This window comes from Oryx dammah, unplaced genomic scaffold, assembly GCF_014754425.2.
Source record: "Oryx dammah isolate SB20612 unplaced genomic scaffold, SCBI_Odam_1.1 HiC_scaffold_27, whole genome shotgun sequence".
Taxonomy (NCBI): Eukaryota; Metazoa; Chordata; class Mammalia; order Artiodactyla; family Bovidae; genus Oryx; species Oryx dammah.
In genome coordinates, this window is record NW_024070211.1 from 16,864,970 (window position 1) to 16,881,143 (window position 16,174).

General features: G+C 33.6%; 2 protein-coding genes across 4 annotated transcripts in view; one reads left to right on the forward strand and one right to left on the reverse strand.

Moving 5' to 3' along the window:
* PSMD1 (proteasome 26S subunit, non-ATPase 1) overlaps positions 1 to 16,174 on the reverse strand; it is an 84,468-nt gene that overhangs the window by 38,114 nt on the left and 30,180 nt on the right. The gene's annotated exons all lie outside the window — the stretch shown is intronic.
* HTR2B (5-hydroxytryptamine receptor 2B) lies at positions 561 to 15,942 on the forward strand. Of its 3 annotated transcripts, none has more exons than XM_040228128.1 (4): positions 561 to 1,046; positions 2,050 to 2,657; positions 10,889 to 11,089; positions 14,783 to 15,942. In XM_040228128.1, exons 2-4 carry the CDS (start codon positions 2,135 to 2,137, stop codon positions 15,673 to 15,675), a joined length of 1,617 nt encoding a protein of 538 aa, XP_040084062.1. In that variant the 5' UTR covers positions 561 to 1,046; positions 2,050 to 2,134; the 3' UTR covers positions 15,676 to 15,942. The 3 variants fall into 3 exon arrangements, with proteins under 3 accessions (XP_040084062.1, XP_040084063.1, XP_040084061.1); XM_040228129.1 differs by having other exon boundaries at positions 563 to 1,046; positions 2,411 to 2,657; XM_040228127.1 differs by lacking the exon at positions 561 to 1,046 and having other exon boundaries at positions 1,612 to 2,657.

Here is a 16,174-nt window from a genome sequence, read left to right on the forward strand (position 1 = left end):
GCTACTGCCAACAGAGAAGTAATTAAATAACTTAAAAATATGAGTGATCTATGATGATCTTTTATTTATTTCTGTGTAGCATGTGGGATCTTTAGCTCCCCAACCAGGGATTGAACCTGCACTCCCTGCATTGAAACCGTGGACTCTTAACCACTGGACCAACAGGCAAGTCCCCTATTACATAATCTTTTAAAGGGAAGCTTTGAAAATGCCGAAGTTCTAGTACTAAGCTAGTCTTTTAGTTTAAGGATGCTTAGATAGCATAGCTGTTAAGACTTCTACACTAATTTTCTAAAATAAGGCAGAAATATATTTTCATTACCTATCATATACTTTTCCCAATATATCCATAGGGGGGAAGAAAAAACAACAAAAAAACTGCCAAAAGTCAACTGCCAAATGCAAAGGTCATCTTTTTAAAAATAAGCAATGAAAACGTCTCTTCTAAAACTTACATATGCATGTAGAATTCAAACCTTCCTGTGTTCTTCTATACAAGGTTGTAATCAGAGCAAATTAATTATGTTCTGCAACAAAGGCATGAAAGCTGCATAAGAAACATGTTTCACTGGTACAAATTAAAACTCTGGAAATCACTTTAAGGCTCACTGGGCAGAATCTCCACAGAATTAAAGCTCCAGTATCTCTAGGCTGTATCTTATTTTTTCTCAATTAGGAAAAACAGTCTAGGGTTAACTGTAAACAAAATTATCTTAAGCTATAATGACAGAGTTTATCACAGTCCCCCAAATTAAAGACAGCTCTTAAAAATATAACTTGAATAAGGATCATGAATTGGTTCAACATATTTAACTGGTTGATTTTATGAATTATAATGAATGCTGCTACTCTCTAAAAATGAATGTATCGAAGATGAAACAACCTCCTTGGCACGCTTACAGCTACACAACACATTTGTATGATTTCAAGCACCAGTGCTGGAGGCTCAGAATAAGTCAACGGGAGGAGGACTCCCACCACAGCAGCAAGCAGGTCTCCTGAGTAGATCAGATGACATGCTTAGCAGAGTAATCCGCAGATAAGAGGTAAGTACCCAATAGATAAACATAGGGTTAATCTAAAGGCTTTTCCTTTTCTTTCTTCAAAAACTCTGCTACCATAATTTTTTATTTCTATTCAGTGCTTTAAAAACCAAAATGAAAAATTTACAAATGTTAAAGGGAAGATTTTAATGTGGGATTTGTAAGGCTTTATGAAAAAATGATTTAATCTTCCTCCTAGCCTTCCCTCCTTGCCTCAGAAACTGGGAAGGTTAAGAAAAAAGAAACTACTACTTAAAAAAATAACTGGTTCAAACGGCATAAAGTGATAAATTCGGAAAATATCTGTGCAGCAACAGATAATTTCTTTGAAAGATGAAACAAGTAAAAACAATTTTTTGGATCCTAGGAATACTTTCTCCTCTTCTTTCAAACTATAAAGGAGTTCTAGAAACCCCAGTTTTTTAGAATGAGTTATAAAAATGTTTTATAAAAATGGCATTTATATGAGTATTAAAATAAACTTGATCAGACCAAATCTAATTACAAATAAGGATTCCTGTGCTGGTAAATCATGGTGGGGCCGGGGGGGGGGGGGGGCTTAGAGTGTTTCTAGGTAGAAGGCCAGTGTGTATGAAAAGTTCTGTTTGTTGTTTGGATGTTTCTAATCTTCTGTACGTATTATAAAGTAAAGGTAAAATGACAATCAAGGGTCAGGAAACACCCTAGGTTTTCATTATACCACTGAAAAAATTAATGTATCTCCCACTTCATTAATTGGAACGTATCAGGCATATATATGATTGCAAGAACTGGCTGTATTGTCACAAATGCACAAGAGACCTATGGAGAAGGGAGGGGCTGCTAATAAATTCAACTGCTTTTTACAACTGGGTTTTATTAAGAAATAAAGAAAATAATGCAATTGATATATTTTATATCTAGGGCAAACTCTCAGGCATTCAAATTCAAACTCGACTCTGCCACAACAAGAAAAAAAAAAAGGGGGAGAGAGAGAAACCAAAAAATAGTCTTTTTTTCTCCACAGCTATCAGTTTCTTTCACTAAGCCTTCTGAAACCTGAGCCTCTGCAGAATACTAACCACTCGGGCCTCACCTACAGACATGGACAGATGTACGTACACTTTAATTTTATAGAACTTGAAATTCTCTTTTTAAGGAAGGAGTCAACTTTGGCCTTGAGTGTTTGGCATGGGTACAAAGCCTTAAAAAAGCAGATGACCAGCTTAGCTACTGACCATGCTGATCAGTGTCCGGAATCAGATCAAATCAAAGAAAAACAGCGAATGGCTTTCTCTTTTAGAATATTCGAGCAACACACAAGTCCGGGGCATGTTTTGCAGAGCTCATTTGACCACTTAATCTCTTCTAACTGGTCTGGATTACAGACAGAATCGATACCAGAGAAAATGAAACAGACTGGTGAGGAACAGGGAAATAAGCCGCGCTGGGCAGCTCTTCTGATACTCACGGTGATAATACCCACAATTGGTGGCAACATCCTTGTTATTCTGGCTGTTTCACTGGAGAAAAAGTTGCAGTATGCTACCAATTATTTCCTAATGTCCCTGGCAGTGGCCGACTTGCTGGTTGGATTGTTTGTGATGCCGATTGCCCTCCTAACAATAATGTTTGGTAAGTATTTCACTTTGTTCCTGCCATCGAACCACAGAACTATGATATAGAGAAATGGATACTCATTCAGGGTTTACATATGAATTTGGACTATTTAAAGATATAGGGAGTAAGCAGTCCCTCATTTTTCATCATTTTCTATGGTTGATAATCAGTTTTAAAGAGCAAAAAATAATTTCTTAAACAATTCTATTCCTTCTCAGTCACCTAAAACAATCATTAAGAAGTCATCCAAGTTAGCAATATCTGAATGTATTACCTAAAACTTTTTGTGAAGAACAGATGACTCTATACTTTATCCCTTTACTAATACTTTTTTTTCTTGATAAAGCAATAGCTAGAACACTATTGTGACAGTTAATGTGCTGGGTTAAATATTAATAATAATATCTCTGAATCACTAAATGCCAATATAAATCTCTAAACTCAAATTTCAATTGGAATTGTTCTGAAAAGTCTTACTATAGCTCTTTATAGTTTGTGTACTTAAACTAAAGTGTTACACATGTGTTGTGTTAACAAAAAATTATGTTTAGTTGCTGAAGGAATGGTCTGGCTCAGAAAATCCCAAGAGATTATCCATCTGTTTAATTTTTATGATTTCTGACCATTCATGTCCTTGATGTATGTTAGAAGAATAAGACCTCTAAGTTATTAAAATAAATGACCAACTCTGAGTTATTACAATAATTTAAAACATAATTAGAACTAAAATTTTAGTTTGTCATAATAAAAAAGAAAATGATATTAAAATGACGCAATAGTTTATGATTCATGTATAACATCTCTAGTTATATAATTTGGGTAAATACAATTCTGATGATGGATTATGAAGGCTCTCAAGAATCAGCATTAAGAGGGTATATAACTTATTTAATGCTTGACATAAATTGATAGTCCATTCATTAACTGCTGAAGAAGATGATTATTTACAGCAAATAGAGCTTCTTAGAATTGCTTATATGGTGAAGATAAAAATATTTCAGGTTATAGAAGTAAAATTTGTTAACTAGAATTAGATTGCATATTTGATTGTATTCAGATTAAATGTTACATGTTTATAATTATAGAAAAGTATCTAATATTAATACTTGATCCCTCAAATACAATCAGATGGTGACAAGCTAAAACTTTCCATTCTTAGCTAGGTGTTAAATTCTTTGGGGAGACAAATAGTAATGTCTTTTCTGCTTTAAAAGACTCTCTCATCATTAGTATTCGCTATCTATCCCCTCTCTTATAAGTTTGTAAAAATCTAGTGCAACACACAATCATGGAAAATTACTGAGAAATCTACTCTACAGGAGAGCCTGAACAATCTTAATTCTGAATAAAATTTAAAAGAAGTAAATGAGGATTATGTAGGAACATTTATGCATATTTTGTAAAGATTGTACAGGCACCAATTCAAATTCTTATCTCCATGTGCACAATAGTTTAATGTGTGAAGTTACTCTTTAAATTGTGCTTTGTTAGGCATACAGAAAATGTTAAAATGCTCATCCCAACTACAACAAAATGTAATTGACATGTTATGTTGAATAAATGAGATTGAAATGTATTTTAACTTTAAAATCCATGAGTTCATAAATATCAATCATCTATTAGAATTTGCAAAATACTGTTGTAGATACTTAACCAACAGTTAGACAGTTAAGGAATCTTAAAAGGCAAAGTTTCATGACATTAAAGTAAACTGATAAACAAAATACAAAAGCAGGTAACATTGATAATCCCATGTATGTCACAGGAAAAAAGCAGGCATACAGCAGCTGAAAACTAAGTTTATATTTAAATATTCGGGGCCCAAGATATTCTTAGCTATAAGAGCAGAAAATCCAACATATTTTAACATACAATATGTAGAACATCTTCCTATCTATGTTTTAAAAATTATTATATATACACACTTTTAACTTCATTTTGTTCTTTCAAATGTAAATTTTTAATTACAAAATAAACTTTCATAGCCCCAAACATTTCTGCTGTAATTAAGCTGCATAGAAAGGTTTGTAGATTTTTAAAAATAAGCTAAACTGGGAACCACTATTTAAAATATTACTGCATTAATTCATTATTGAAAACATTCTACTTCTATGAGAAAGTGCATGTTGCCCTCTTAAAAGCTTTCAAAAGGATGCATTCATAAACTTGGAACTGCATATATTATAAATGGGGACCTGAGTTCAAATACTGTGAGTTTTTAAATAGCCTTTCATGTGTTAACTAAATCAATGCATTTATAAGAATTTCTGTAACTTTAAAATGCAGGGGTAGATTTTGTGCATTTTTCTTTCATTACAGGAAAAATCTTCAGAATTTCTGAAGTCTGTACAAACAAAAGTATCCCTGGTTATGGAAATTAAAAAAAATTAACTACCACTATTAGTGATGAGTTATTTCAGTTATCTTAGGAAAATTTAAAGAAAGTAACACTGAAACTTTATATTCTAACAAAATTAAATTAAAAAAAAAAAAAAAAGGACAGCACTGACAATTTTAAAGTGGCTTTTACACTGAGTAACATTTTATCTAATCAATAGTTTGTATATTTGATTATATATTTGAATTTCTATTTTACCAAGATTATAATGACTGATATAACACAGTTTTTCAAATAAATTGTGCTACATTAACTTTTCTGTCACTTCTTCCTCCTTGGGAACATTGGACTTAACCTTTACTTCCTAGTTTTTTCACTGTCTTGTCTATAATTCTTAAAAACCATGATCACAAATTAGTGGCTTATAATATAAGGCTTGAGGATGCTTAGGTTAGACATATTTGAGTAGATCTCAAAGGAAAAAAAGAGTATCATATGCCAGTATAAAGAAGACAGGTTATTCACAGTTTAAGAATGTCTCTGAACTTTTTCTTCTCCCATTAAACAAATTATTTAAAATGTAAAGGGAGACATTTGGTCATCCATTGGTCATTACTGGCTTCTTTATAACAAATTTAAAACAATGTTTCATAATCTATAAGTTGAAACAGTATCTGCGGTATGCTGAAAGTGGGCATATAAAATGGCTGAAATATGGGGGTTCATTTGAAGCAAGATACCATATGCTTTGAATCCTGGTTCTCTTGTATTGGCTTAGGCAAGTCACTTAACAACGTATCAGAACTCAAGCACCCTGTTTGTAAAATGGCTATGCTAAATCTTCCACTGCCACTATCTTGTGAAATTTTCAAGTAGGTCCCAGCACGTATTATATACTAATAATTGGCAAGTGTTTGTACAACATGCAAAGGGTTTATACACTTAAATACAATATTTAGTTTAGATGTTTGACCAGAGATGAAATAAACGTAGAGCAGTAAAACAGAAAAAAATCAGTTATTCATTTATACAGTGAAAAAACAAGGAAGCAAAGCAATTAAAGGCACTTCTTTCTGAAAAATGGAAATTAAAAAAAAAGTAAAATTTTCACAAGTTTTAAATCACTCGAAATATTTATACATTTAACCCCATGATCGTTCATATGCTCAAATGCAGTGAAAAAACAATAACAAAAACAAAGAAGCTTTGTAATAAAAATTTAAGCACTGCTCTAGCTGTCTTTTCCAGAAGTTAAATATAGAAACATAAGAATTTCTGGATTAAAGGAAAAAACATACTTGAAAACTATGTCCTTTTTGGACGTTAAGGCAATTTAGAACTGGTCTTGCTCCAATATCAAGAACTATGTACATCAATGAACAGAGTCCCCTTGGAATGGCTTTAAAAATAGTCTTTAAATCCTCAAGAGGGAAATCTTTTATGTCCCAGATTCAGAGATTAATGTCAATTACTTTCCAAACTAACGGCATAACTCAGCTTTTCAAACTAAAAACTTGCCCCAAGGATAAGTAGGTTTCAGATGAAAATTAGTCTATGTCATCAAGAAGCCAAGTTTGTGGTTTAAAAATTCAGGTTTCTATACCAGTTTAAAAGAAAGCCAAACAAACAACTTACCCAAAAGAAAACAAAACAAAAAAGGCATGGCAATGCACATAGGTTATTTATGCTTCTTAGCCATATTCGATATAAATAGTTAAGATTCAACTTTAGTAAAAGGCATACTTTCATGACAAATTTAGTTAAAAGCTGAACAGTTAAACATGTTCTCATGCCCTTTTTACGAAGTAGAGTATTCATTTTAATTGGATGTGTTTTGCTACCGCAGGCAGGAAGACAAACACTGAACAAACACTGATTTTATACTGATGATATGGCTCATTGTTTATAAGTGGGAGGGTTTTAATGGCTGGATTAGTTGGCTAGTTTCTGCCAAACAATAAGAACTAACATTTATTGGGTGCTTTCTGCATGCCAGACGTTGTTCTAAACACTTTACACGTATCACTGTATTTAATCCTCAAAGCAGCTCTATAAAATGGTATTACTGTCATCCTCATTTTACAAGAGAGGACATAGGAATAAATAAATGATATGATCTGAACCTAGGAGAACTAATTCTAGAATTTACACTCTTAACCTCTTTTACTCTGCTTTCTCAAATGAAATGAGAAATTGTATCAACCAAAACTGTTTTATTTGGCAAGCAGGCAACATTTTTATCTTAAATAACTTGATCTAACAGGAGGGCCACAGAATTTTATCTAGGGACAAGGCAGAACCCAATATTGTTTAAAAGTTATATTTCATATTAAATGATACATATTATATAAATGTTTTCTTTCTTCTGTAATAGTTTTTATTAAAAAAATAGAGCCTCAGAATTAATTTAAGTATCTGATAACTTATTTCCCTTAGATTCTTAGATACACTTTTCTGTTTATGTAAATCTTAACTTCCATTTTAAATAATACATTATATTCTTATGGAAATAAGTTTTAGACATAATACATTACAACAAATAAATAAAATTATAAATCTTTAAAACCTTTTCCAGTTACTCTGAGTAGTAACAAACTTTTCTGACCTCGAGCCTGTCAAATTAATACTGAGAAGACAATTTTAGAATGAAAATATCTGTACTAGGAAAAGTCCTTTTATAAACTGAGAACGTCTAGAGCTGTTATTATCTTGCATAAATTATTATATTACATGAATTCTACTTAGGCAATTATTTTGGCTTTGTATAAAAGATTTCTTTAATTTAATCCAATCATCTGTTACATTTGTTAGTTTCATAAAAACAGCCTACTCACTAGTATCTCATGAAACCTGGAATCATAAAGGTTAAACAAAAAGATCTATCACTCTTAATCCTAAATCTCAGTCTCTTTCTTTTTTTTTTTCTTTCTTTCTTAAAGAAAATTCTCTATCATGCTTCAACATTTCTACTGTAATTGATTAAGAATTGCACTGACTAAAGCAATAACATTCTAATGATCTGCATTAATTTTAGTAACCCCTTTCTGCTCCAAAATTGTAGAGTTTATAAATTCATTTTGCTGGAAAACAAAGCTAACAAGGCTTCATAGGCTTAGCTAAAATCAACACTAAAGAGCTCTCCCTCTTAGTTCACAATTAGAAGTATGTAGGTCAAACAGTTCAATTCCAGAGATATGTACTTTTAATATGAGAGTTCTGTTGTGGCCTGCTGCTCACAGCTACTAGATTTCTGACCAGAATTTTCCAGACGTTAACTGAAAAGAATACAATCCAAAATTAGAATAGCTAAATAGGCAAGTGTAAATTATTAGCGACCCATTTAAAAGATGATAGAGAGCAGGCATTTTACAAGAGGAAGCCTAAGACATAAGACCTTAACTTTCTGCCTTTTAAAATCTTTAACTATGATCAGAATCTCTGGCTGTAGCTCTAGATTTGAGTATTTTTCTGTTTGCTGCTCAGTTCTAAACCTGAACTTCAGGACAGTTTAAAATGCAGCCTCACTTTAAGTAGTTTCCACTGCAAAACTGTCTCAGTCATATATGATCCTTTTCGCTCTATTTAGGCCATTAATTTCCTTAAGCTCAGGTCAAAGAATACACTGCTGCCTTTGACAGTTCAAGGTCCTTTCCTGCTAGTTAAAAAGAAAACTGAACACCACAGCTAAGAGGGAGAAAATCTAACTGATTAGATTCTTCCTAAACACAAGTATCTCTGCCATATTTTATTTCTTTTGTTTATTTTGAGCAGTCTCCCATTAAGTTTTTTATGAGGAATTCTAAGTGCCTATCCTTTGTCAGCAAACTCAATAAACAACCTTTTCAAGAAAGCAGTGCTTCTCAAACACTAATCTGCATACAAATCACCTAAGGTACTTCCTTCCTTCACCTGCAGGCTGATGCAGCAGGTAGGGATGAGGCCCAAGAGCCTGCAGTTCTTAGTTCCCAGGTAATGCTGATCCTTGCAGATCTGAAGAGCATATCTTGAGTAGCAAGGTCCTAAAGAACACTTCCAATTAACATTTTACATTTTAGTAAAATTTTGATAAATAAATCCTCCCTCTCACATTTAAAGACTTAACTGTACCTGATTTTACCCATCTGCAAAATCAGTGATTAATCTCTAAGGTCCCTTCCCGCTCAGTGACTAAATTTTATCATCTCCATCCCTTATCCCCACCCCAATTCAATGAAGTAGGAAAAGCCTGATTAAAGTAATTTACTTAAAAGTATGAATTACTCCCTCCATATGATGCTTTAAAGCCTTTTTAAAGAATCTGCTGAAGATGGAACCAAGTACAAAGGAATCATTTATTCTTTTTAAAAAAAAAAAAAATCTCATACTGATTTAAAAAATATTTTAATATTCCTGTTAGGAATGCTACATACCAACTGCAGAAGCAGAAGGCACCAATGGGAGTATTTGTCCACTTTGCTAGCTTTTTTGGTGAAATATCCAAGTATTTTTCACTGAGATCCTATTTGATTCTTAAAAAAAAAAATATTCAAGTCTATCTAAAACATCTTTCTCTATCTAAAACATCTTTCCCTAAATTATAGTATTTTTTTTTGGCGGGGTGGAGGTGGGTGGGGGTCTGGAATACTAACCTCTCTCCACCCCTCAGGCTTCCTGAATTTAAACAGTTTACAACTAAAAGGTCTCTTGGTGCTCTGAAATCCTGAGATAATCTTCGTTCCCCCTCCAATTACCTCAATTATTTTATACCTGTCAAAGTCAGATACACTTGCAAAAACCAGGAAAAGTAGTTTACATTTCGTCAGTGGACATACAATTAAACCATAAAAAGGGTTTAGATAATCTCATATGTATGGCATTTGTTCTACACAGAAGCAATGTGCTTTTATAGGAAGTTCTAAAATTTGTGTGTTTATAAAATGGATCCTAACTGAAATACTCTAGGGCAAATGCTATAATAAATTTTAGTTGTTTTAAAACTGCAAAAAAATATAGTAGTGAGTATATATGTACAATGTATAGTCTATCAAATTCATATATGTATGGATACTCTTCTAAGTTAGTTTATTGGAAAACTACGTAGAATATTCAATAGCATACCCTAAACCTGAAATTTTTTAAAAAATTTAATATTCTAAAGTGTTTAAGACTGTATAGGTATGAGATATAGAATAAATGCTTTTTAAATAAGAGTTTGTTAAATAAATTAATTACCATGCCTAATAATGAGATGTTCTTTTTAAACCAAAAATCTGTATTATATCTCAAGTGCTTAGAGTGAAGGATGGACTTTTGGAAGGGTAACAATCCACTTTTCTCTGGAATAACCTAAAGCCATTCCTTTTGCAAACTTTATTTCAGAACTATTTCTGTCAAAAGGAAAACTCAAGTCATTCCACTTAGTTATTTCACCAAATTAGAGTTTGCTATAAGCAAGGCTCATACTGCTGCTGCTAGTTAATGCCAGAAATGAGCCCAAATCCCAGGCCTGAACTGCCATGCTAATATTCTTTATGCCACATTACACTGCTTCCTCTATCTGGCAAAAGGTGCGTGTTTGTTTTTTTTAAATAGCAGATTAAAAATAAATTTTATCAGAATAGCAAAATTAAGCTGTAACACTATATACATTTTTTAAATATTACAAAAGAAATAGACAAAAGAGCAAAGGTCAAAATAATGCTAAAAATGCTAAACTGATTTAGAAAGAATTGTAATTACTATACAAAACAAAATCTATTTAAAAGGTACCATCTACAGAAATGTATATCTATATCAACTTTATTATCTGAAGTCTTCTTGGAAGTTAAGTCGTAAAATTTCAGATGAATATTGAAAAAGGTTAAAAAATATGTATCAGTTAAAAAAGAAACTGCAGGAGAATATGTTTTTGTTTTTTTCTTTCTTTCAGAGGCTACGTGGCCCCTGCCACTTGTTCTATGCCCTGCCTGGTTATTTCTTGATGTTCTTTTTTCTACTGCATCCATCCTGCATCTCTGCGCCATTTCAGTGGATCGTTACATAGCCATCAAAAAGCCAATCCAGGCCAATCAATATAACTCACGAGCTACAGCATTCATCAAGATTATTGTGGTGTGGTTGATTTCAATAGGTATGTGGGGAATGCCAGGGTGTGGGGTGGGGTATACAGGCCTCTGGTTCCTTTTGGCTAGGAGATTATCAGGCATGGTAGACACTGATACAGCAATACAAACTCCTCATAACATTACATTCATCATATAGCTTCTAAACCATCGTATCAGAAAAAGGGTGAAAAAGCAGAAAACTTCATGGCTTGTTGTTGACATACAGGAAGCCTAATCTGAAAAAGTTTTCATATTTGTCAACCAATCATTAAGGCCTAGGTAGCATACAGAATCCTGAAATTGTATTAAAGTAACACCAAAAAATGACATGCATCTTAAATCACACCTAAGAAAATAAATAGGAAATGAGAAAAAAGAATGAAAACATTTTATGTCGCTATCAAAGTTCATATAGTCACCTTGGAAATTAGTATGTATACAGACTAGACACATCAGTGTCTGTTTAAGTGTTTTGAACACGTTTATAAATTTTTTTTTGGCTATACTGCATGGCATGTGAGATCTTAGAACTCCAATCACAGGGACTGAACCTGTATCCCTTGCAGTGGAAGTGTGGAGTCTTAACCACTGGACCACCAAGGAAGTCCTTGAAAGTGTTTAATTAGAAATGTTAAGAGATACAAATGATGTTCAGAAATAATTTTTGGAAGAAATTATATTTCTTAACTGTTTTATGCCCCTGTGCCCATCTTTAATACTCAAAGATAGCTGCTATATTAGAGTATCTGAGCATGAAATAAAGCATAAATGGTAACTCGAATCTTTGATAAGTTAGTATCACAAAAACAAACAGATTCACAACAGTTACTATGATCATTAACAGTATGTCCAGTATGTTCACTTCCTCCTAGTAAGGAAAATTCAAAGAGGAAAAAAATCAAGAGAGACTTGAAATAATCAAGAGACTTGAAATGCTAGAAAGAAATCAAGTAAAGATGTGACTTTTCTCTCTAATGAGAAAAAAAAAAAAGACACTGGGGGTTAGGGAAAAAAAACAAGAAAACAAGATATTGAAAATGACCTACATATTCTTGGAATAAAGATACCAAGACCAACCCTCTTTTGAAAAGTTTGGAGTTTAAAGTAAGGAGTGTTACTACTCTAGCTTAAGAGTCAAGGAGAAGTCTATTTATCTACAAGCAGTGAGAAAAAAGCTAACTTTGGGGAAAGAGGCTGATTGATAGAACAGAAGAGGCCCCTAAAAAAGAAGCTACAGAAAGGGCATCAGAGATAATGAGTGACAACTGCCAAAATTTAAAGTGGAGAGAGGGAAAACTGAAGTTATGTCAAAAACTCCCTATCTTTTTGGTAAGCTCAGGGCAATGAGAGAAAAGGAAAGGGAAACAGTATATGTTGCAGTAGGGTGGAAGCAAGGGGTGGAATGGGGGACAGGGCAAAGGTGGAGGGAAAACAGGAGAAACGGCTCCTTAAGAATTAAAACATTTGAAACTGAAATATATATTCAAGCCAATATAGAGCCTGTTGGTAGAAGCTGTACCTCAATTAAGCCTGGATGACATGAATTTATATCGACAAAACTGATCAAATTTATATTGAGTGCTTATATGTTAGACACTAAGAATATAAAAATAAGAAAAAGAATCTTTTCACTCAGGAAGATGGTCTAATAGTAACTACTAAGTACACAGGAAGAAAAGAATAAAACGATGACCTCAGATTTACAGCTTACAAGGGATCTTACAAACCTATTTTTTCCTTCTATAGATGAGAAAAGAAACCTAGAGGTTTTAAATGGTTGGCTTAAAGACTTATTTTAGTACAAAGGTCAAGATCAATGCCATTTTCAGTTCATCACACTCTATGCTATAGAACCAATGACAATTTAACAACTTTGTAAAAGAAAAGGTAGATAACGGTGTTAGTTCAGTTTTTAAACTCTGTAAAGTGCTGAAAAGAACTCACTTTCTTCTTCTGGATTTAGCTATCCCAGGTAACACCTGACAACAGTAAGGCTGAAAGGAGAGTAACAGGGTAAGGTGTAAAAAAATACCAGAGAAGACAAAGGTTACTGACCAACAAGTTGGTTGAGAAGGTAACATGAGCCTTCATGGGAGTTAATGGAATGTGGGAAAAAGAGAAGGATGAACTAGATAGAGCTCAAGATAACTGTGAAAAGAAGTTCTACAGTAATGAAGAGCAGCAGGACAAGAAAGGGAAATAACCATTCATGATTTTAGATGGGATAATTTTAAGTGGACTTATGGATGGCTTCAGGAATGCAAACAAATAACTGGAGGTGAAGAGTTCAAGAAATATAAACTTGGGTGTTAGAAGAGTCATCAATGGGATGAAATTATGGATGATGATAGAATGGAACAGGGGACAGAAAACTATAGCAAAGGGCTAAAACTATTAAGGAAGACAGACAATATGTCCCGGAGGTTGGTAGAGGATCCAGATGGAGAACAGTATAAGTAGCTTACATAGGCTTTGAAAGAGATGTGCTTTTGGGGGGGTGGGGGTGGGGTGGGGAGGAGAACAGTGTAATGGTTACTGGAAATAATAGGACAGAAGGACTAGCTAAAGTTTTCTGCAAAGGGCAAGAGAGTAAATATTTTGGTCTTACAGATTCTGTATGATTTCTGTCAAAACTACTCAGCTCAGCGGCCGTAGAACAAAAGCAGCCACAGACCATATATTAACAACGGGTATGGCTGTGTTCTAACACAATTTTATTTACAAAAATGGAAGGCAGGCCAGATTTGGCCATTAAGCCACAGTTTGTTGACCCCTAGTGTAGAAAAGAAAGTATACAGATCATCTTTCTGGCGGTGTACCTGAGAAAAAGCAGACAAAGCAGCAGCCTTCATTAGAAAGGGATTGAGGAATACATTCTTGTCAAGGTCTCTACGCTACAATAAAAAGACGATGTAGATGACAGGAATATGTTCAGATTCAGAGAAGTGAATCCTTCTATGATACCTCAAGAATCCTAGATGCGTCTAAAGATCAATTAACTCAGACTTACTTTAAAATATCTGCTGTTTCAAAGGGAAAGGATTAGGGCCAACCCTTGTGTTCTCTTCTCTAAAAAGCTATTTCACTAATAAGCAAGATCATATTTAAATACCTACTTCATAATATTTAAAGTGTAAGAAAATTAGCATGAAATATACTTCCTTCATTTCTAATGGAGGAAAATGCAATCTTGAAAATAAATTTCATGATCCACAAACTCTTAAGTAGCATTTAATAAAAAACAATGAACCCTTAGTTTTCCCTAAGAAGTCGGAAAGAAAAAGTTAAAAGACATTCACAAATATCAAAAGATAAACTGTTAAATGAAACTGTGTAACTTCAGAGATTAAATAGGTATCAACTCAGAACAAAGATACTGCATGAATGTATTCTTAAGTCTTTTGAGCTCAATCACATTGGATATTAAGATAAAAGCAACTTGTCTCCCATATTCCTTTCCTTAACCTGGGATAGCTCAAGAAACAAAAATAGATACTGTGAAGTGGACAATAAATGAAGATATTCTCTATATCATGGGTACAATATAGTTTTAGGGATGCTACTTAGATTCCGTTTGTCAAATCTTCCATTGATTAAGTGCTTTGATTCTGCCTTGCGGGTACCAGGAATTAACATATACTAACAGTGAAATGTCAGGAAGACAAACTTTAAAAGGATCTAATCAAAGGTCATAACTCAGTTTATCTTGTTTTCCTTAGGCATTGCCCTTCCAGTTCCTATTAAAGGGATAGAAACTGATGTGGCTAACCCAAACAACATCACCTGTGGGCTGACAAAGGATCGTTTTGGCAGTTTCATGCTCTTTGGCTCACTGGCTTCCTTCTTCACACCTCTGGCCATCATGATTGTCACCTACTTTCTCACTATCCATGCTTTACAGAAGAAAGCTTACTTGGTCAAAAACAAGCCACCTCAACGCCTAACGTGGTTGACTGTGTCCACAGTTTTCCAAAGGGATGAAACACCTTGCTCATCACCGGAAAAAGTAGCAATGCTGGATGGTTTTCACAAGGACAAAACTCTGCCCAATGCAAGTGCTGACATACTTATGCGAAGAATGTCCACAGTAGGAAAAAAGTCAGTGCAGACCATTTCCAATGAACAGAGAGCCTCAAAGGTTCTCGGGATTGTATTTTTCCTCTTTTTACTTATGTGGTGCCCCTTTTTTATTACAAATGTAACTTTAGTTTTATGTGACTCGTGCAACCAGATGACTCTCAACATGCTCCTGGAGATATTTGTGTGGATAGGCTATGTTTCCTCAGGGGTGAATCCTCTGGTCTACACTCTCTTCAACAAGACATTTCGGGATGCATTTGGCCGGTACCTCACCTGCAATTACCGAGCCCCCACATCAGTAAAAACCCTTGGAAAATGCTCCAGTAATATCTACTTTCGGAATCCAATGGCAGAGAATTCTATATTTTTTATGAAACATGGAATGCGAAATGGCATTAATGCTGCCATGTACCAGAGCCCAATGAGGCTCCGAGGTTCGACCATTCAGTCCTCATCCATCATTTTACTAGATACACTTCTCCTCACTGAAAATGAAGGTGACAAAACTGAAGAGCAAATCAGTTATGTATAGCAGTAACGGCACAATTTTAATATAATGATGAGTAAGATGATGAAGAAAATATAAATATACCAAGAATTATATAAAGAACTTTATATCATGTATCAAAAATCATCTCTTAAATTAAGAATTATGTATTAAGATTATCCAATTTTCTTTATTTGGGCAAAATTATTCTACTATTAATAAAAAATCATTTTTGTATAGTTGAAAATTAAAACAATCCAGCACACTGGTTAAATGTTAAGACAGTCAAATGAAATAAAATTATTAAATCAATACACTTGTGGTTTGGAAAAAAACAATGTCACCATACAAAAAAATAATGCTACCATAAAAATTTATTTAGTTCCTAACTGCATGCAAAGCTATGCCAAGAATGAAATAAACAAAACAAACAAGCATTAACCTTGTCTTCAAGGCCTTAAAAGCATAAGGCATAACACAGAACAACAGTGATAAGAGGCCTAAAAATAAGAGTATAAAATAATGATCACATCTGAAGATAAGC